A 23,726-nucleotide genomic window follows, 5' to 3' on the forward strand; every position below is an offset into this window, starting at 1 on the left:
GCCAAAATTTATACTTCAGTTCTCTAGTCCTACTATTGTCAATACTAAATATGAAAAAAGATGATGCATCAACACTGTCGATTCCCTTCACAATCTTAAACACTTCAATCAGATCCTCTTAACTCTTCTTTTCTCAGCGGTATGTATGCGAACTTACAACGCTAAAAACCGGGTTTCGATAGCCGTGGTATGCAGAGCACAGATAGCCCATTGTGTAGCTTTGTGCTTAATTCAAAACAACAACAACTCAAGAGAGAACAATTTGAGAGATTTCAGCCTCTTCTCACATGACAACTTCTTCATCCCAATTATAATTAATTGCACCTATCATAAGGCATTAATAATATAAAATATAATCGTCCTAATAACAATGTACACGTAGGCCAATTACAGTTAATTGTTTTACACAATTTAAACAATAGCGTCGAGAGTCCTGAAGCAAATATCCTCGCCGAGTACCCTTTCTCTGTCTTTTTAAAAATTTAAGAATTTATATATATATATATATACATATGTATATAAAAAGATCCTAAACTAGGATAGCGACGAACTTATAAACAAGGTAAAATTATAACAGTAACCATTTGTAGCTCATAGTAAAAGCGTAAAATCGTGCTTTACGGCATAACCAGTATTCACTCGCCCAAATCCTTGGATAGTTGTCCTTCAGGTCGTGGTCCTAAAACACAAACAAATAATTGAGGCACTGATTTATTGCACGTAGAGCGCTCACTTTTGTATATGTCAAACTGCAGGATTTGCGTTTACTATTTCGGCATGTTACCAAAGTTAATGTAAAGTAATTTTGCCATCTCTTTGAAAATAAAATTTAACTTCAATTTGCTAATATTGTATATTTAATTAAGGACATATATATACTTTATAGCCTTTTAAATGTATTTACATACTAATAATTGACTATTATATTAGTCAAACAGGTCTTGCCTTTCCAATGAGTATACACCGCAAGAGGGCAATGATATTCATAATGGTTGTGAGAAGGGAGATTGATGCAATGTAATTTCGTGATATTAGTTGTTTTTTTTTAGATTAACACAGTTACTTTTAAACTATTTAAAGTTAGCTTTTATGATGTACATTGTGACCAAGTTTTTATAAATACTTTGTGGGGAGACAGATGGTTCAGCAAACAAATGAAAAATAGAAGACATGAGTAACATTAGTAGTAGTTTTGATAATTATACTACCGTTAATGTTAGTGCGAAACTTTGTACAAATAGTACCCGAACTAATAGTACTAGTAGCGTTATTTGTGAACCAAGAGAAAAGATTTTAATACAGTTTCAGAACTCATTTATAGAGATTGACCATCAGTGGAAACTTTGGGAAAATAGTTTTAAGGAAATTGAACTCGATGTTCGTTTAAAGATACTGTCTAATTTGATTGACAATGCTCAGTCTTGTCAAAATGCAAATTTAGGAAGTACCAACCTTATTAATCATTTCCCTGATATAAAGGGAAAACTTTTATTTAAAATTGAAAGAGATATTGAAGAAGAAAAGGATATATTATCATCTCTTTTGTGAGTAAGGGTTGTGTTTTTTGCTTCTGAATTGTAATATTCAACTTACAAGTGTTTACATATTAGGAATGTAGTGACCAATATCATGTAACTGGATGCTAAAAGAAAAATTGTGTAGTATGTCAAACCCATTAAATGATACCTCTTTTTTTGTTTCAGGGTATTAATGCCTTTTTATTTTACATTTATTTTGTGGTACTGACAATAAGATAATGTCTTCTACTAGTTACTCAAAATTTTGTGTGCTATATGCATGAGAGGACATGCGTTTGAAATAATAATAATAAAAATCAGTTGACGATAACAGTTACTCTCATGCCAAACTACAAACTTCTTTTCACACACGCTAGTGTATGAGATAATTTCAAAGTTGTGGTATGTTTTCATTTAAAATCTATTTTGGAGGATTTCTTTGTTCCATAACTTTTGAATGTAGCAAGTGATGCAGAGATATTTTTTTAAATCTTCATGTCATTCATATGAAGGGTACAAGTTGATCTTTTTTCCTAAAATATACAAAATTTTAATTGTTATAATTTTGTTGAGGTATAATTCATAACATTTTCCCAAGTTCTAAATGAAAGTTGGTGCTGTTAACATTTCATCCATGTTCACCTATAGTTTTGGGGCTATCACATGTCAGTATATTTTTGGCATTTGACACTAAGCAGGTTGCATATAATGCAGGGTGCACAAGGTACATCACGTAGCAGGTTATATGTTACATGATGAATAAGGCACTTTGCAGATTGCATGTCATGTAGGGTGTCCAAGGTATTGACACTTGGCAGGGTGCATAAAGCACAGTCATTTGGTGGGTTACAGATCATGTAATATAGTTACACAGTCAGAATGCAGCTCGGCAAGAAGCTTACAACAGTGACTACAAATTTAAATTTATTTATTGGAATTGAATAAACAGTTTCCATGTCTCAACAACAAGCATTATCCACATTACATAGACATACAGTTCAAACCATTTTGTTATTTTGAAAACAGAATTGGGCATTTTGGAAACAGTATTTTAAATATTTTAAGAACATTGAAAAAAAAATGACAGTTTGACAATCTGAAATTCTAACTCAAAACACAAAATCTTCACTTGGGTCTTGAGACTTGATGATAAGAAACCTGCTGCTAAAAAGAATACATTTTTTGTCTTTTTTTAAAGCAGCTGTTTATTACTATCTGCTTAACAATCCAAACCTTTGGCAAAAAAAAAAAAGGTAGTTGTAGTAGTAATGATTTTTTGTTAATAAAAGGAAGATAATTATATTGGTTCCTCAAATCTTTGATCACTGCATTACTCTAGACCATACACAATAAACCTGTGGGAGAAATGTCCTGTAAACTTCAATGGATGATTTGGTCCTTTAAGGCTATCAATACACATACATACTCCAGAGAAAAGTAAACATTTAAATTTACATTTTCAGGTAATCTTTAATTCTCTTCTTGAATCATGTAATGTTCCACACTTCAAAGTTGTTAATAGTAGCTCATTCCATAAGCCAGTTGCCCTATTAGAAAAATTAAACTTTTAACTGGACTGTAGCCTGTTTTATCCAAACCTTAAAATTGTATTGAAAGTTATCTTATTCCTACACGTATTATTTACTTCTGATAGTTAATTGCCCCAGCTTACACTTACAACTGGTTTTTGTTTTCTGCCTAATCTTGAAGTGATAGTTAGGTAGAATTGAACAGAGAGAGCCAGAAGTGTTAGGAGGCTGTGTCATAGTCTTTTTTATGGAGGGTTGTCTCATGATGATTTACCTGTAAAGATGTAATGAACTATGTTGATTGGGGGTAGGTGAGAGAGAGTTTTGTAGTTAATCAGTATTAAGATGAAGCTTGTTATTTATTAAATTGCCCACCAGAATCGATAATGTAATTAAATAAATTATTTTGAAAAACAAGTTATCATGCATAAAAAATCTTCATTGAATTCTAAAATAAATATTTACCTATCCTGTGTTACTTGTGACTTAAATTTTCAGTCCTAACCCCATGTTATTGGACTGCTAGTTGCTACTTTTTTGAAACATTGTTCAGAATATCAGAATTAGTCATCACTTGTTTTTTTTGTTTTTTTTTACACATATTGGTTTCATATTTCAGATATTAGGGTTAAGCATATAAAATATTCACATTTGAGACTTAAGTTTAATGCTATATAGGCTTCATCTGACTTTCTTATGGGCATTTCATTTTACGTGTTTGTTGGATTAAGTTTTGAAATATTTTGTTAGTGAGCAGAAACTCCTGGAATTGTTAGAAGGAAGTAATTTTTGTAATGCTAATTATTAATAACATTATTACTACATAAGTTAAAAATAAGCATCTTTTAGTTAGGTATTTTTTTGTGTGTTTAAGACCTTCAGTGTTTGTTAATATTTTGAACTTTAATTTAGAATAACACTAAATTGTTGTTTTTGTATTTTTAGAAAATCTCTCCAAAATATTTATTCTTCAGTATCCAGTCAGTGTGATAACAGTTTTAAAATATTTGAAAAATATAAACCAGAGTTATCTAGTGTTGCTGAAACTCAGAAGACAGAAGTATGGCCATCCATATCACAGATGTTGCAGTGGTTAAAAGAGCTAGAAAAAGCTTTTGAAAATGAGTATCCTTTCATCATTTACTTCAAATAGTTGTGTATTGTACATATTTATAGCTCAAGGTTTCTTATATTTTCATGTTATGACAATTTATTACACTCATATAAAAAGATGGACATAGTAATCCAAATTTAGAAATGTTCTGAGTTTAATTTTTAAAATATTCATATTAGGTATTTTTGAGTCATTTGACAAATATGCATATCTTTAGCTTTATATTGAAATAGTATTTTTAACAAGTATGTGTAATTTGGAAAGAATATTCATGTGAAAAACTTAACATATCAAAATCATAATGTGTTGTATTGTTCATATCATTATTACTTTTCCAGATCCATGAAAATGAATGCTAAGACCATATTTGATGTAACCTTTTTGCAACATATCAGAGTTTAAAGGTCACGTCATTGCATTTGTTGACATGCATTCAAAATTTTATTGAACTACTATTTTATGAATTTATGCCAATAAGTTTGAAATCAAATTGTAAATTATAATTCAAACTTTAATATTATATATGAGCTAATTTCTTAATTTAAAAGTCAATATTAAAAGAACACATTTAAATAAAGATTTTAGTGAGTCACATGGTATGTTGAATGCAGCATTATTTAGAATTAGACGTTTATGATGTCAAAATACTAAGTCTATAGTTTTGTACAAATTAATAACTCAAATTACTAATATTGACAAGCTAGAATATAAAATAAGAACCTCATATTTTTTTACTTTGCTGAGATGTAACTTATTTACTGAATCAAACATGGTGGCCCCCCTTTTTCCATTTTTTGAAATGATTCCTCATATGCTCTAACTACAGTATATTACATATGAATATCCATCAATAGCTTAGAATGTCCCCAGAGTAGTTTTCTTAGCCATTGTAATCTTTGAAAAAGCTACCACATCCCTTCAAAGTTTCAAGGAGGTAGGTTGTGTTTTTAATCTGCTCAAAGTTTTATATTTTTTTTAAACCTAAATAAATCTTAGCTACTAAGCTTAATAACTTATAGTGAAATTGTGTGGTATCACTGTAGTTATTTATGATGTTTTGTTTATTCGACTGTATATATAAAACCAAAAAATATATACATATCCTCACATGTGAAATTTTAAAAGGCCTAGCAACCTTTGTCCAGTGACAACTGAGTACAAAAGTTGTAATGAATAGAGATAATTACAAAATACTGGTCCACTAAAACACAGCCAGCATGGAAATATTTCACACATTTGGCATACATTGCACCATCAAGGTAAGTATTATACAAACAAACAATTATGGAAGAAAACATTTTACCTGAAAATTAGACTAGCTCTATATGTAGGTGTATAATGCTTATAATTATTGAAGCCACCATTTGCACTGTTATAGTTCTAAATATAAAAAATATAACTTTTTACTTTACAGATAGTTCTAAATATAAAAAATATAACTTTTTACTTTACAGATAACTTATCCATGCCTCAGAAATGCTGAAAGTTGAAATCAGATTGCTTCTGTTTCTTTCATGATAATTTATGGAAGTGTGATCTTCCATCTACCTTGTCAAGTAGGCTGGCTTCATTCACAAGAATGCTCTCTAAAGATCAGGAACTTTGCCAAAGACTCCATATTAGTGAGAATAGCAATATTCACATTGAGTCCATAATGAACACTCTTTACCAGTATCTTATTTTAAAAATGATTCTTCAAAGTAGCTATAATATTAAATTACAATACTTCATCAATGAGAAGTAAAATTAATTTCAAATTCTTTATCATTTATATTTATTTCTTTATGAATAAGAAACATATTAGTAATATCCTGTGTGTCAGTAACTTGTCAACCATCTAAAAAATCTCGGAAACTAATTTAATCTTCAATGGATTGAGTCATTAGCAGAAAAAATGAATCTTGAACCCCCAGAGTTCTTGCCTAACTTAAGTTTTAAAAAGTTGTAAAATACAGTATATTTCAAATGGACTACAATTACTACAGACTTCATTTTTATTCAAAAATATTTTAAAACAGCATTTTCTTCCACTTTAAATCAAATATTTGTTGTTCATCACCATTATATCCAAATGACTCAGTAGTAAACCTGTGAACTTGCACACTAAAAATGAGATTTTCATACCTGCTGAAGCCAGAGTATTAAATAGCACATTGTGTAGTTTTATTCTTAAGACCAAATATTATTATAAATAATTTCCAAGATACGAAGTTTGATTTTTATGTGTGAAACTTCTGTTCAACATTTCTGCTAAATACTTTTTAATTTTTTCACAATAACTTTGCCTATAATAATACTAAATAGACAAATTTACATTTAATTTTTTTCTCCTGTTCTGACATGCATAATACCCTTTAACATTTGAGTTGAAGTTCTGTATAAAATCTTTCAGTCCTTTTTAGCATAACATTTATAACTTTATATTTCAATTATTTAGTTCATAAGTATTTTTAACTGAAAGTTTTATGCTTTTTATTGTTTATGACCTTGATATATCCTTTTTCCTTTTTAAAATACTTTTTGTCAAATTAGAAGTTTCTTATAATAGTTTGCTGTATTTTGTACCCTGTTTAATTGAAACTAGTAATTTTTTCCAAGCAGTTTTTATGTTTAGGCCATTTACATTTTTTAAGCAACTAATTAAGTCCTGTATCTTAGGCTTTTAATTGGTCTAGTCTCTCTTAACACAGGGTGGGCTGTCCTTATCTGTTCAGTTCTACCTTTTTTTGGTGGTGGTGGGGACAGGTCTCAAATCTTCCATTTATCTCATAGGTGCCCAGTATTTCCATCTTCAACTTATCACAATGACTCTATCGCAGTGTCTTTCCTCGATCTATCTCTTGTCTGAAGTTCTTCACAGGAACCATCAGGGTTTTCTGAAGGTGTCCTCTCCCTTCTTGCTTCCACATTGACCCACATCTTTTCATTGTTGGGACCTTTTGGGTCATGATGTCATGCTGTTGTAGACTTATCTCCTAGTTCATTATCTAAAAGATCATTGTGTGGCCTATTTTTGAGATGCTACCTGTTTGACACTATTCTGGAGCCTTTGGAGTCATGGGTCACTTTGGTTCAACAACAGTCCACCCTTTCTCATCTGGTGGCATGATTGTCCCAGTCAGGGCTAAGTATGGGAATTATTCCTGTCTTCTGACACTTACCTTTCTAGTCCTTGCTTGTTCTTTCTTTCTGTGGTACCACTATTTGTTGTTTCTCAAAACAATACATTGTGCATCAACAACAGTTACAATGACTACCTGATGGGTTGTGTTTGGTGGGAACTTGTGGCATTTATTTATTGTTGGAATTCCTTCTTATTCAATGTTTGTGTTCACCAAGTATTGTCAGATGGTTTTATCATTCCATTTCTTACTCCTGTTTCCTGTCCTCCTTCTCAGAATCCCTTGTTATTTCAGTGTTTCTTTGAGGCAGTACAAAGCCTCTTCCCCTTGGTGTGGATTCCTGTACATGGTGAGGGGACCTCCCAGTGAAGGTTCTGTTCTTTCTGGTTATCTCCTCCAGGATCTAAACATTCACCCATGTGTTTGCTGTGCGTGGCAACCCGTGAAGGGGAGGAAAGGATCCTGGTGGTTGAGGGTTCAACCATAATACACCACTTTGGCTTTGAATTCCTATAGATGGGCAGCCTTTGGGTGGCCCCCTTGGGTCATTTGGCTGGTTCACTTGGGCTAGAGTAAACCAAGTACCAGTGTTGGAAGTTCTCAATGGGTGTTGTGGACATTGTGTCTGATGCTAGTGTTTGGGTATAGTGCTCACGAAACCCTGGCATTGCTGCAATGTTCTTGCATGACATTGTAGTGCGTCCCCTTGTAGGGCTCCATGGTGGGTGAGGTCAGTGGGTACTGAAATTTGCCTTTTTTACCATGGATCCTCCTGTGAAAAATTTAAATAAAATAGTGAAAAAGCAGTCAATAGGTAAACGACCATGTCTTGAAGACTCTGAGCAGCAATCTTCAACATCTGTAACACACGTACCTCATTTTCTTATGTTACATTTTTTTACAGAAAAACCTTTAGGGCAAATGTCCCTCTTTTTTATTCAGAAGGGACTAGAGGGATTTGCTGGCTCTCCAAAGTCAGTAAAGAAGCTTCGATCTGGAGACATATTGGTTGAAACATCCACAACCCAACACAGTGAACTCCTCTTGAATTCAAAGGCAATTAGGGATGTATCTATTGAGGTTACCCCTCATGCTATCTTGAATTCATCATTAGGAGTTATTGTTGAGAGGGATTTGAAGAACATCCCTGAATCAGAGATTCTCGCTGGTTTCTCCACTCAAGGAGTTTCTGCAGTGAGGTGCATCTCCACTCGCAAAGATGGATTTACACTGCCGACAAATATCCTTGTTTTGACATTTACATCACCATATGCACCTGCCACCATCAAGGCAGGTTATCTAAATTGCAGGGTATGGCCACACATTCCAAACCCTCTCCGATGTTTCTAATGTCAGAAGTTCGACCACTCAAAGACATCATGTCGTGGTTCCCTGACATGTGCTCATTGTGGTGGCAAGGACTACGATGTCTGTGAATATGACATGGAACCTTATTGTGTCAACTGCAATGGTTCTCACCCTTCCTACTTTCGTTCTTGCCCAAAATAGTTGGAGGAAAAAGAGGTGCAGTATATGAAAATGACTCATAACATTAGTTATCCTGAGGCTCGGATTTGCTGTCCACCACTTCATCTCGGACATATGCTGCTGCACTTTATTCCACAACTTCAGTGGGAGTGCAGACAGATCTCTTTGTGCCTCCAAGAGAATTGTTTTCAAAACAAATGAAAAGCCTTTTGACCTCCATGGTTAAAAAGGTTGATGAATCAACTTCTACACCCATCTCTGTTCCTTCCATACATTCCAACAAGCCCCAAGATCCACATCCTTTGGTTTCAAATACCGGCATATTTTCAGATAAATCTTTTTCTCCCATCCCAAGATGCAAAACAATCATTTGTTCTCATTCTCATTTGCTGGAATCCCCTTCCAACAACAAAGACCTGCCCAGTAGACCCAGGGCAGGATCCATGGAGGTCAATAGACCTTCTCTAAATAAGGACAGTAAGGAAAAAAGACGTGTTCAGAAACAGAAGGGTTCTCCAGCTACTTTGCTTACCCGTCATTAAAAAATGGCCACCTCAATACAATGGAACTGACGAGGTTTACGTTTTAATCTGGATGACATCAAAACACTGATTCTTTCCTTACAAGAAACATTTCTGAAACCTGCCGATACAATCACCTTTTGGCAGTTTTCTCTGTACAGAAATGACAGGCTGTATGATGGACGAGTACATGGAGGGGTGGCACTGTTGGTTGATCAGCATGTGTCCACCCTGTCTTTGTCACTCAACACACCCTTGGAAGCCGTAGCCATCCGTGTTTCCTTGGGTCATACCATCACTGTTTGTTCTCTCTACCTGTCCTCTGGAGAGACATGTGATCAATCAGACCTTGATGCTGTTGTTGAACAGTTGCCGTCTTCTTTTCTAATCCTGGGGAACTTTAATGAACATCATCCCCTCTGGGTAGTGCTGTTATTGATAGGAGGGTTCGCTCTGTAGAGCGTATGCACTCTGATCACAATCTCTTTTCAATACTGGTTCTTCCACTTATTTTCATGCACCTAGTCAGTCCTTTACCGCTATTGATCTCTTGGTTTGCTCCCCTTCATTATTCTCACATTTTTCATGGAGGGTTGAGAATAATCCACTGGGCAGTGATCATTTTCCTATACTTTTGAGAGAGATTGGCCCCGTGGTTGATGCCACCCTACCCACGTGCCCTGGTGGAAGCTGGATCGAGCAGACTGGTCCACTTTCGCTGCTCTCACAGAACTTGATCTTGCCATTGTGAGTCATCCATCAATAGACGACAGTGTGGCATCTGTAACTGACTGTATTATACAAGCAGCTGCTCAGTGTATTCCTAAAACCTCAACACGTTTTCCACGATATCCTCGTCCATGGTGGAATCCTGCTTGCCACATGGCACCGAAGGCTCAAAAACGGGCCTGGGATACTTTCCGTAGATATACCACACTTTCAAACTACATCACTTTCAAATGGGCCCATGCACATGCTAGGTGGGTAAGATGTCAAAGCCAGAAGGAATCTTGGATTAAGTTCACAACTAGCATATCTTCTACCACCAGTTCCAAGGTCATATGGGACAGGGTTCGAAAGGTCAGTGGGCACTACAATTCTGTCTTCCTCTCGATCTTACTCTCTGATGGCCAAGAGGTAGCTGATGTCCAGAGCATGGCGGATACTCTAGTTGAAAGCTTTTGCCCGGGTATCTTGCACTTTTGCTTGTTCCTTCACCTTCTTGGCCATCAAGACTCTGGCAGAGCATTCACCTCTTTCCTTTTGAACTGACTGTCTCTTTGACTATAATCATCCCTTTACACTGGTGGAACTGAAAATGGCCCTTCATTGGTCTGGCAGTACATGTGTTGGACCTGATGATGTGCACTATTACATGCTGCGCTATCTCTCCTGATTCTCTTGATATTCTTCTAATTGTTTTTAACCAGATCTGGCAGGAGAATGTTTTTCCTAATCCCTGGTGCCAGGCTGTTATCTTACCTTTCTCTAAGCCTGGGAAAGATCCCAAGATTCCTTCAAACTATCGTCCAATTGCTTTGACAAGCTGTCTCTGTGAGACCTTAGAGAGGATGGTTAATGCTCATCTTGTTTGGTTCCTTGAATCAAACAACCTCCTCTCGCCCACCCAGTGTGGGTTCTGATGACAGCACTCCATCACGGACCACCTGATTTGACTTGAAACATCAATCAGAGAAGCCTTTCTTAAACGACAACATCTTGTATCAATATTCTTTGACATTGAGAAGGCTTATGACACAACATGAGGTATGGCATTTTGCAAGACCTCCATATATATGAGTTAGGTGGCCATTTACCCATGTTTATTAAAAATTTTTTTGTGGACAGGAGATTCCAAGTTTGTGTGGGTTCGACACTTTCCTGTTCTTTTCTACAGGTACTTGGGGTCCCTCAGGGCTGTGTTTTGAGTGCCACACGTTTCAGTATAAAGATTAATGTCATCACTGAACAACTCCCTCTCACTGTTGCAAACGGGCTCTATGTCAGACTTTCACATCTCGTGTCAGTTGTCGAACATGAGATATATCAAGCGGCAACTACAAACTGGCCTTAATCATGTACTGAAGTTTACCACGGCAAACGGCTATAATTTCTCTCTCTCTAAAACTGTTTGCATGCACTTTTGCCGCTAATGGGGTATTCATTTTGATCCTGAACTCCGTATCGGTGAAGTTTTGCTGCCAGTGGTCCCTGAGACCAAGTTCTTGGGGCTTGTCTTTGACTGTAAGCTGACCTTTGTACCACACTTAAAGCAGCTATGGGTCAAGTGCACAAGAGCATTGAACATTCTCCGTGTCCTCTCTACCACCAGTTGGGGAGCAGATTGATCTTCTATGTTAAAGATATATTGTGCTCTTATTTGATCGAAACTTGACTATGGATCAGTGGTCTATGGCTATACCAGATCCTCAGTCTTAAAGATGCTGGACTACATTCATCATCAAGGACTTCGACTCTGCACTGGGGCTTTCCACACTTCCTCTGTTCAAAACTTATATGTAGAATCTCATGAACCTTCTCTGCACCTTTGCCGTTTGCAACTGTCTTTACTATATTCTTCAAAACTTTGTTCCTTACCAAAGCATCCCACCTGGGAATGTGTTTTCCTTCCTTAGTGGGCCATACTTTTTCAGAACAGACAATCTGCCATTGCTCCTTTTGGCCTTTGCATCCAGGCACAGTTGGATGAATTGGGTTGGCCTTGGATAACATTGGAGAATCCACTGGTCAGACCATCCCACCATGGCTTATTACAGTCCTCAAATGTGACCTTTTTTTAAGTCATCTGAGAAAGGCGGATACTCCAGATTGGAAGTATCATCTTTTATTTACTGAATATCTTTCGAACAATCTTTCCATTCCAATTTATAAGGATGGTTCCAACTCAGGTAACTCTGTGGGCTCTGCCATAGTTTGTTGCGGTTCGGTGGTTGTGCGCAGAATCCCCTTTACAGCTTCTGTGTTCACTGCTTAACTGTATGCCATATCTCTTGCCCTGGATCATATTGAAGCTAAGCAGTACTTCAACTGCACTATTTATACTGACTCGCTTAGTTCTCTACTGGCCCTGGAATTGCTTCACGTTGGCTCACACTCTGTTCTCGCTGATATTCAAAACCGACATCTACTTCTATCCAGTTTTTCTGGATACCAGGCCATGTTTGTATTCACAGAAACGAGCTTGCAAACACGGCAGCTAAATCTATCTGCTCTGGCACTATCACTGTTGTGCCTATTCCATACATGGACTATGGTCTTGTATTCAAGGCTCGGCTCCGTGCCAGCTGGCAGTTGACTTGGAATGAGCAACGCGAAAACAAGCTTTTCCAATTAAAATCCTATATTGGACTTTGGCCATCTTGTTTTGGTAGGGCTTGGAAGGAGGAAGCTATTCTAACTAGACTACACATTGGTCACAGTTTTTTAACTCATCGTTTTTTGTTTTTTTTTATCTGTAACTGATGCACCAATGTGTAATTTTAGTCACACTAAGATCACCATAAGCAACATTTTACTTTCTTGCCTTCGTTATGACTCTCAACGACGGCACTATTTTAAACATGTTCTGTCCCAAGGTTTGTCCATAACATTAGACAGTGTTATTGGTGACGGTTGCACTGTCCACCTTAATAAAGTTTTTAGTTTTTTAACGGCCATTAATCTTTGTAATGTCATTTAAGTATTTTATATTTATTTATTAAACCTTTTCTATTGTGATTCCCTTTTAAGAGTTACAATCTCTGTAGTTTGATTTGAAATTAGAAAATGGCCATAACATTAAATAACTCTATACCAGGACTGGAAAGGCCAACTTCAGGTGACTAACGCCGCTGTTTGAACTACCCGTTATTCATCCTGGCGAGTTGTTATTACAATTTTGCTGCATGTCTTTTAACACTTTTCTTACTTTACTTTTTGATTCTGGCCATAATGACACATAACCTGGAACCAGGACTGGAAAGGTCAACTTTAGGTGACTGACAGTGGTTTTTGTACTTACCTGTTAGTCTTCCTCGTGGGTTATGATCATTACCATTATGCTACAGAAAGTCCTTTACAACTTTGTAGACTGGATGTCAACATTGGTTTTATGCTATTTGTGTTTTTAATTGCTGTTTTGTTTCACCTTCTTTTCCTTTTATGAATTTTACCACATTTACTTCACTTTTACTTTTTTACTAGACATTTGGCAAATTATTATTACAATTTTGCTACATGTATTACTTTACCTTTTGATAATGGCTGTTATGACACATAACCTGGAACCATGACTGGAAAGGCCAACTTCAGGTGACTGATGGTGGTTCTTGTACTTATCTGCTAGTCTTCCTGGCAGGTTATGATCATTACCATTATGCTAGAGAAAGTCCTTTACAACTTCTCTTACTCTGCTTTCTTTCTTAACATTGTAGACTAGGTGTCAACATTGGGTTTATGCTTTTTCTGTTTTTCAATGCTGTTTTGTTTTACCTTCATTTCCCTTTATATATTTTACTACATTTAATTTATTTTTACCTTTTTACTGGATGTTTGGCACAGATAGCCTAGCTGCTTTGTGCCATAAAACACTAAATCAACCAACCAACAAAGACTTTTTACACAACAAGCTATCAAATATGTACCGTGCAGTTTGGGGACTACTTCTGCCTATTTGTTGTTCCCAAAAAAATTAGGGACTGGAGGCCTGTCATTAAGATGCTCCATCTCAATCAGTCAATTCATGCTCCACAATTCACCATGGAATCCTACCTTACTCTTCAGTGGGTTTTTCTCTGGGTGTTTGGATGACCAAGATGAATGTCACCAATGCTAATCTGCATATTCCCATCTCGAACATTCTCGTCTTTTCTTCAGTTTGTCTATGGGGTGGTGTATCAATTTCATGCCATGCCCTTTGGGCTACCTTTGGCACCATATGTGTTTTGTTGGGTGCTGTGAACTTTCATTTTGCATCTTCATGCTCTGGGGTTGAGTTTTTTCTTTTACATGGACAACTGGCTTCTTGCTCATTCCAAACAGGAATTGGACTGTCTTACTCTTCAGCTCCTTCTTGAAGCTGTTTGGATGGGCTGATTGATTAAATTGGAGAAATCCTTTCTTTATTCCTGTCTTCCTCTCTCAATTCTTCTCTTTGCATTGTAGATCACAGAGGGTATATGCAGGTTATTTCTGGCTCTATCTTAGGCATTTTCTCTTGTGATATTAGTGAATTTTGGATGTTTCAGATCAAGTTCACTGTAGTGGTAGTTAATTGCATGTGATTGACTTCTCTTGGATACCAGATGTTGCATTTCTGGATCCTTGGCTCAGTGCCATTACTGTGTCATATCCTGGTGTTAGTCATTTCCTCACATTCACAATTTTAGGACATGAGGTGATGATGGTATGATCCTCATCCTACTCTTGTGCAGATCTTGGTACCCAGTTAGGAGATCTTGGATGTAGTTGACTTACTGACTGCAGTACGATGGTCCCTAGTGATTTTACATCATTGGATACTTTCCTTCTGTGGGAATTGACTTACTTATTTATCTCATTGGAATCACTTTTCTGAGTTATCATTTCACACTCAGATATACTCCCTTCCTTTTTCTCTTTATTTTATCATAACTGTTCATGACAAGAAGATATCTGGTTCAGAAGTGGTGCAGTGCCCCTCCTCAGATCATCTGTTTCTCTCATATACAAATGTATTCTTTGGATGCTTTCTGGGAGTATGTCTGTTCTGCTCTTGCACTGGCACCTCTTGCTTTTCAGTGTGGGATTGTAACTAATTTTTACTAAATTGAAAATGTATTTCTAGTAGGTGCTTCCTTCCATTCACAATTCCTCCCACCATCATCTAGTTTTGAAGTGATAGTTTGGTAGTGGTGCACAGAGGGCATCAAATGCATCAAATGATGGCTGTGCTCTACTGTTGGTGTAGAGATGATGAATGTAAATTTGCATGAGAGACATTTTGGAATCTATGGTTCCAATGTTAGAGTGTGGAAGGCTTGTGGCATGCATTATAAAAAGTTTGTATGTAGAGGTACCACTACATGGGAAAAGCTAATCTTGTGAGGGGAGGGGTAGTGCCTATCAGAAATACATTTTCAGTTTAGAAAAAATTATAACTTCTGGCATCACCAGTTTCCTTTTTTATTTGAAAGGGATATCTTTTAGTGTAATAATTTAAGACACTGGGTACCATGACTACTTACTCAAGTAGCAAAGAACTACCCCTACCTCTAAATAATATCAAGTTCTTGCTGTAATTTTGCAGAGACAATTGCTACATATCGGCCTATTCTCACTACTTTAATATGTCCAATGAATATAAACTAATGTTTTGTTACCTGCTTCAGAATGAAATATGTTAATTAATACATAAAAATTATCTTGGATACTCTTAGAATCATAGAAAGATTTATACATATGAATATATCACTTATAACTAACATTTTAGTATTATAGTCTTACAAGTTGACACTGACAATTTGTCGTACATATGATTATCTGTTTACTGATAAGAAAACATTTTCAGTGATCTGTAACATAAATATCTTGTCAGAAATATTGATAAAACTATTCCACTTGAACATAACTTAAAAACTCTGCATAAAACCTTAAAACACTATGATAATAACAGATAATTGGCAAATCTAGTTTATTTGTGAGTTGTTAACTGTCTTGGAGCGACTATTCATCACCCTCGATTTGTGATAATTAATTAATAAAACGGGCTGTTTCTAGTTAGCAGAATAACTTATTTACCTGTACATATCCCTGTCAGTGTTAAAATCTTGTTAAGAATTTCTTTCCCATCTTATGATTAAGTAATTTAATTCAAGAACTAAAGTTTTATGGATTATTATTATTACAGCTTTTATAAACTTGCATGATTCAATTTTGGCAAACAAGATGACCTGGCTTCTTTTCCTATTTAAATCTATCTGAATAATCTTAAACAATAAAATAATGGCATTATAGTCTTCATTTAACCAAAAAAATGTAACAACAGATACATCTAATATTCCAACAACAACTAAACCTTTAATTTCAACAACTTACTGCAATGAGTTTTAGTACTGAGCAGCAAATGAACTGAAATTGTTAACTCATACCACTTCACTCTTCTTTCTACAGAATGAAAGAGCTACTGCTGAAAAGTTTCGTACATCAAACTAGCCCTTGGAGGGGCTCCTACCTCTGCATGTAATAATGTGAACTTCACCATTCTATGATGTATTCATCAGTAACATACACTAATAAAAGAGTGATACATTTTCCTGACATAGTACACTCTTTTAGCAATATGTAAACCAAAAAGAAAATTTTCCTTGACATTACTCTGTCTAGTTGTGTTCTTTTTATTCCGAAAAACGTTATAAAAACAATTGGATTTATGTGTTGCACTTAATTTGAAATTTCCATTTTCAATTCACTTCCAGTTTTTTATAATTCTTAATATATCCTGATATATCCTGTGATATATTTTTGTGATATATCCTGCAGTTGATTAAAAAAAGAGAGAAGAAATAAATTTATTTCTTTTTTTACAATAAGTTATTTCATCCACATTATTAAAACCTCCTTATGTTCAGGTGCTGTTTTCTACAACTTCATTGGTGATTGGAGGCACTTTTACAGTGAGAGATGTGACCATTTTGCAACAAGGACATGCTTCAGTAGATTTTTGCTGAGTTTGCATTCTCTTTGAACATATTTGATGAACTGTTCTCAACATCTGCATTTACTTGTGGCCCTTTTCACCCAGACAGTTAACCCCACCTTGTTTATTCTCACTCTGATAACTCATGTATATTATATTATTTCTCTCTTTGCAGTTGTTTCTGCTGGTCCACAGATAATTTCATTAACAGAAAAACAATATGGATGCTTTCCTGGAGATGTATGAGAAATTCATCCAAAATAAGAACTCATACAAAGATGAGTGGGTAGTCTGCCTCAGCTCTCTTCTCACAGGAAAAGTCCTACAATTATTTGTTGGCATGATCTCAGGAGATGCCATGGATTATGACAAGTTAGAAACTGCCTTGTTTGAAATACTATGAACTTGCCAAAGAAGGTTTCATTGGAAGTTCAAAGAAGTCAAGCATAAGACAGGAGAAACTATTTCTGTTTATTGCACATCTATGATGATATTTCATGAGGTGGACTGATATGGTCAAATGTGAAAACAGTTTTGAAGGATTGGCAGATTGACAGTCTGTGAACAGTTCATTATCGCATGATCCACTGACGCGTTACTGTTCTTAATAGAGATTCACCAGAAGATTTGGATGAGACAACCAAGTACAGAATAGCTGTGGACATGATTGTACCACAGGCATCTGTATTTGAGAAAGGCAACCAGTATATGCTGACAGTAGTTGACTGTGCAACACGTTACTTGGAAACCATTATCGCTGCTAAAGATAGAAAAGAAGGGAGTAGCAAAAGCCCTCTTGGAAGTATTCTGCAGAGTAGGCTTTCCAAAAGAAGACTTAAATGGCAGAGGGAACCAGTTCACTTCAGAACTGACACAAAGGGTTTGCAGAGTCGTCATTACTAGGCAGCTCTTTACCACCCTGAAAAACTCTAGATATAGTGGATTCTGTGAGAGAGTCAATGGAGTCTTAAAGATCATGCTGAAGATATACCAGAAGATACCATGTGCAGGATTCTTACTGTGTGGAAGAACAGTATAGTGTCTGATGCAGATATTGAAAGAATTGTGGGTAAGAAAATAAGAGTCAAAACTAAGGAGTGCATAGTAGTGTGTGTTAGACCTCAGAAACTGATTGAAGGAGACAGTTTGTGTGCAACTCAAGGAAATTGGAAGCACTTCTGTGACAAGGGGTCCAAGGATTGATATTTCAAGGTCAGACAGAGATCTTGGTTCTACTACCCACAGACAACAAAAACTTGCACTGTAGTTGAGTTGAAATGTAAAAAGTTGTCAACAGAATTTAATGTAAAGTGAAAGTGGATGTGAATATCAAGATCTAGCACACCAATTTCTTTAAGAGGTACTTTGGGAGGGAGAAGACCTAACTAGTGCAGCTATTGAGGCACATGTGGATATTGCAAGTGTAACTGTCATTGATGAAGAATCAGAAGATAGTGTTTTTGTCACAGAAGATGAAGATCTACTAGACCTGAGACTGCTTGGTTGAGATGAAACATACAAAGATTTTAACATCAGTATAGAACTGATTGGCCAACAGAAGAAAGATCTACAAGATCTACTCTTTCAGTATGCAGATATCTTCATGGATAGACCAAGCAAATCAAACCTTGTGCAATAGATCAAGATCACGACTAGAGATCCACTTAAGGCGAAGCCACTTACTAGACACTCTATATCAAGGGTTCCCAACCTTTTGACACTCGCGACATGAAAATGTAATTGATGAAATAATATTAATGTTATCCCAAGCTACTTCTAACAAGGCTACGCGATTCTCCTGCCAAGGCTTTGCGACTTCCCAGGGGGGTCGCGACCCACCGGTTGGGAAACCCTGCTCTATATGATGAGATCTGATTAAGCAAGAACTTGAAATTGTGTTAGAAATTGAACTCATTGCACATTTAAATTCAGCCTACTCTTCATCAGTGGTAAACATGAAGAAGAGGAACAGCTCAAACTGCTTCAGTGTAGATTTCCAGAAGCTGAAAGAAGTTTGATTTTGAACCTATGAGTAACCCAGAAGCTTTTATGGCAAAACTCTCTTGGGCTAAGTTCATTCTGAAGATTGAACTCAAGTGTAGGTTATTGACTGATTTTAATGGAGACAGAATCAGAAGAGAAAGTTAACATTTTCCTTACTTGAAAATGTATTTCAGGTAGACACCTCTGTAAAATCACCTGCCAAACCTTTCCATTTCTGGAATGTATTTACCTCTTGAGGAATGAACTTTTGGTCTATGCAAAGTAGTGCTTAAGGGAAGTAATATCCAAAGAGAATATGCCACCTTGCTATTGATGGAGGGGTATACTCTAATACTGATTTCATTATAGACAAATGCAGTACATTTTATTAAATAACATGTAGTGGTAAGAGTTTATTAAAACATTTGGTACATATACAGAAACTTTAGTAGTACCTCTGAGGTGCTAGGTGTTTTGTTTTGTGGAGTGGTAGCTATCCACAATATGTTTTCTGGTAAGGATGTTAAGCTTTTATCTGACTGAAGTAATATTCATTTATTATTTTTATGTCTGTTGAAATCAAAGATGTTACTTTTTCCAAACCAAACACTTGGGGCTCATATTTTATAAAATTTAGGTTCAACAATTCTCCTGTGAAGTTATTAAACACCTCTCCAGATACACTCCTAACAGACATGCAGTTCTCTCTTACTTTAAATGCATTTTTCAGATTTATCCAGTTTACATTTTCATTCTGGAAGTAATCCAACTTGTCCCACTACATCTTGGTCAAAATTTCCTTCCATACCTGAGAGAAAGTATTTGAAGGTCCAACTTGATTATTGCTGTCCTCAAAGTAGCTTTATATATAAAGCTTGAACTTGGATTGTAACTTCTTTGATCTGTCATTACCAGTGTTATTTTAATGTGGTCTTCAAACAAATTCTTCCTCAGTTCATGCTACAACTTTGTTAGTAGCATACTTTTGCTATGAATTTTATTACACACATATATTTAAAACTTTTATTTAAATTAATGAATACCTTCTTTAACAAAAAAAACTTTGTTTGTGTGCTACTTAATACTCAAACCATTTTATTTCAAATGTCTTAAGATTCTTTTCACTGGACATTTAATACCACAGAAAACTTAGCACTTTTTTCCTCTTTCCTTAGAACAATTGGCCATGGTATGGCCAGGTAGTTAAGGCACTTGTAATTCGAGGGTTGTGGGTTCAAATCTCTGTTACACCAAACATGCTTGCCTTTCACCATGGGGGCATTATATTGTTACGGTCAATCCCACCATTCATGGGTAAAAGAGTAGCTCAAGAGTTGGCAGTGGGTGGTAATGACTAGCTGTCTTCTCTCTAGTCTTACACTGCTAAATTAGCGATGGCTAGTGCAGATAGCTCTCGTGTAGCTTTGCGCAAAATTCAAAACAAAACAAACGTTAAAAAAATACCCTCTTTGATGGCTTAGTAGTAAATTTGTTGGCTTGTAATGTTAAAAATGAGTTTCAATACTCACTGTTTGCACATCACAGGTAAGTTCATTGTGTAGGTTTGTGCTTAATAATGAACAAAATGAAAATAACCTTTTATTTCTGATTTTTTTTCATACTTAATACTATAACTCGCTTACACAATATCAAGAGGAATTCATTTTAATATCAGTTGAGATATTTTCATAAATGAACAATGTATGTAGTAAGATATTATGAAAGTTGTTAATGGAGTACTTTGACATCATGAGATTTATATGATAATGTTTAGTTAGTTTCCTTAATTCCTCTGTCAAGATGTTTGGTGAGAGAATTTGTCTTAGAAAATATGGATTTACATGAACCTAGCACCACTGAAAACTTGATTAAGATATGGCAAGATTACTCAAAATTAAGGATGCTGGTTAATGGTAAGTAAGTAAAAAAAAAAAAATCATTTGATATAATGTAGTCGAAACTAGATATAGCAGATATGGTATGGCTGCCATATTATTACAGTGTTTTTTATATTCACTCAGAATTTCTTATTAATAACTAAATGTTAATACTTTTATTTCAGTGTTTTTAATAATATTAAATCTTGAGAATTATCTATACTGAGAACACTTAAAGTACAAAGAATAATGGCCAGTCTCAAACCCTATTCTCAATATATATATGAGTCTTTTTATACCATGCTCAAGACATTTCAAGCATAGATCTTAAAGGTTTACTCAAAAATCAACTTTAGATTAACTGTACAGGTTATACAAACTTTTGAAAGCCTTTTTAAGAGAAGAAACTAAAGACCCTGTCAAATGTTTAATACTTTTACAACTGTGGCACTTGGTATAATTTTTTTTGTTTGATAATGTGTTATAATTATGCTATGTGGTGAATTCTTCATGATTACAATAAGTTTTGGTATATTTTTTGACATCATGACTATCAAGTTATTGACTTTCATATAGGTATATATATTCTGTTTACTATCAGAGAGGCTCACAACATGGACCCAACTCATTTAGATGTGAAAAATTACATATTAATATTTCTTAAATATGTTTGTCAGGTTCATTTTTAGCTTATTATACAAAAATATTCAGCATTAAAAAGCTTTAAAATTGTATTTAAGAACTACAAAGTGAGAGTAGTATGAAAATAAACAATGTATATTAATAAACAAAAAAAATCTTTAACTGTCAATAAATCTGAAGGATTGTAATTTTGAGAATTGGGTTTTGATACTTATGGAAAGTAGAACATAAATAGTACATTGTGTAGCCTTGTGTTTGAGAACACTAGTCATTAGTGATTAATTCTTTTTGTGAAAGCTTAAGTCACTGAAGGAATTTACTTCTGTGTAGCTACTTCAAGTCTGTAAAGGATGTTATGTGTCCTGTATTCATAATGTATTACTTGTGCCTTAAATTATTTTGTTGAATGAATTGTGGTGGTGCAGTCTTTACTTTTTTTTTGTCTCTTTATCATATTATATTATTGTGTTTAAAATACAGACAGAAGCAGTCACTAGCAGTGACTAAAGAAGTGATGATTTCTTCATTACTTTCAAAAGATACAACATATTTGCAATTTATAACAGTAATAGTGAAACCTTTAAATAGGATATATCTCTATGGCAAAATGCCAGTCTTTTATACACCTTATAGAAGACGTAATATGATGCACTAAGCATATAAGTGGATGAAATCATCTACTTTTTGTATAAGATACATAGACAATCTTAGCAATAATTAATGATATTAATGATAATATTATTTTACCTTTTTGTGATTGACTCAAATGTTATCATGGGCCCACAAACAGTTTGGTGCATAAAGATATGCTTAATACACCAGTGGTGTTCTGTGTAGATACCAATGATAATTTTGGGTTAATATGATAGAATGTGCAGCTTGGTTAACTTTCTAAATTATTAAAGTTTATTGAGAACTGAAATAGTATACAACACTTCTATTTGTTTACATATTATGATTAATTGAAACTCAATTGATATAACTCACTAAATTCAGGATGATGGCATTCTTACTGATTTCTTACTGCATGATGCAAATGTGGATATTGTTTTACTTGTATGTAAGTAGGTCTTCTGGGCTAGAAGTTGAAAGAAATTTGTAATATATAATCACTGAAACATAATTTGTAGAAAAAAAGAATATAATATTTGTATTTATCACAGTTTGAGAAGGCACAAAGTGATGCTGCTTTATAATATTCCTTTTTTTTATATAACAGATGTGATGGCATTTGTTAGCTATTTCATTCAAGCAGATTTGACCAAAATCTCATGAGAAGACAAAGTGTTGAAGGCTCCTTGACCATCAGTTTTTGGGAATAATGATTTGTTAGTTTTATAGCAAAGAATTGGGAAGATTTCAAAAGAAAAAATGTACTGGAGAAGTACGTACAATTGTGTTAGTTTTAAACATAAGATAACTTATGAACTTTCAAATTAAGAGCTGTAAATTATTCCTGAAAACCTTAATTTGAGTTTTTATCACATGCATACTGAAGCTGGATTAATAAAGAACACCTTAAAGTATGATTTTTTTTGTTTGTGTTTTATTTTAAGAAATTCGTAAATTAAGTATACCAGCTGGGGTAGGTGCATCCTGGATGGAAGATATGTAAATTCATGATTAATGAAAGGTTATCTTAGGACATGAAAAATTGTTTCCTTTATATATAATTAAAAAAAAAACAGTAACAGAAAATACAAAACGTGAAACTGTAAATTTGCATATCTCATGGACCCAACAAATCGTTATATCAAATTTAGTGAAGATCCAACAACAGGGGCAAAGTAGTGGTAAAAAAGAAAACCTGCAAAAACACTCGTAAAAGCCGAAAAATGCAAAAATGAAATTTGTGTGTATCTCCCCATGGACATAATGACCTCCATACCAATTTTGGTGATGATTCATCATACCCTGCATAGTATTTACATGAACGTACAACAGACAGTACTGTTATATTTATGTAGATGGCGCCAGTGCATTAGATCAGTGTGTGACATATTCATGACGTCATCCCTGCACCCTGATAATGGAGAAAAAGTTCTTTGCGACGGAGACGAGACGGAAAACTTGACTCCTATTGCAATTCTACATGCACATAGAATAAAAATTTCGCGAAGTTGGTGGTTGTACATCGCGTAATAAATAGGTTTTTATGGTTTCATATAAGCAAGAGTATTATAGTATGATGATGATTTGTAATAAATTTGAAATAAATTGTAAAATAGTATGTATTTCATTAAAATATGCATGAACCA

At 34.9% G+C, this 23,726-nt stretch overlaps 1 protein-coding gene across 2 annotated transcripts; it reads left to right on the top strand.

Moving 5' to 3' along the window:
* The first annotated feature begins 950 nt into the window (after positions 1-950).
* Positions 951-22,997, top strand: LOC143256881 (AFG2-interacting ribosome maturation factor-like). Of its 2 annotated transcripts, none has more exons than XM_076514689.1 (4): positions 951-1,017; positions 3,992-4,171; positions 20,750-20,862; positions 22,688-22,997. In XM_076514689.1, exons 1-4 carry the CDS (start codon positions 953-955, stop codon positions 22,741-22,743), a joined length of 414 nt encoding a protein of 137 aa, XP_076370804.1. In that variant the 5' UTR covers positions 951-952; the 3' UTR covers positions 22,744-22,997. The 2 variants fall into 2 exon arrangements, with proteins under 2 accessions (XP_076370804.1, XP_076370803.1); XM_076514688.1 differs by having other exon boundaries at positions 965-1,544.
* The last annotated feature ends 729 nt before the right edge of the window (positions 22,998-23,726 follow it).

This window comes from Tachypleus tridentatus, chromosome 7, assembly GCF_004210375.1.
Source record: "Tachypleus tridentatus isolate NWPU-2018 chromosome 7, ASM421037v1, whole genome shotgun sequence".
Classification (NCBI taxonomy): domain Eukaryota; kingdom Metazoa; phylum Arthropoda; class Merostomata; order Xiphosura; family Limulidae; genus Tachypleus; species Tachypleus tridentatus.

Excerpts from the sequence above, each read along its gene's own strand:
- LOC143256881 (XM_076514688.1), top strand. The coding sequence starts at position 1,171 with ATGAGTAACATTAGTAGTAGTTTTGATAATTATACTACCGTTAATGTT. Across the intron at positions 4,172-20,749 it reads GAAAAAGCTTTTGAAAATGA|ATGTTTGGTGAGAGAATTTG; the intron begins GTATCCTTTCAT and ends TCCTCTGTCAAG. Across the intron at positions 20,863-22,687 it reads ATTAAGGATGCTGGTTAATG|ATGTGATGGCATTTGTTAGC; the intron begins GTAAGTAAGTAA and ends TTTATATAACAG.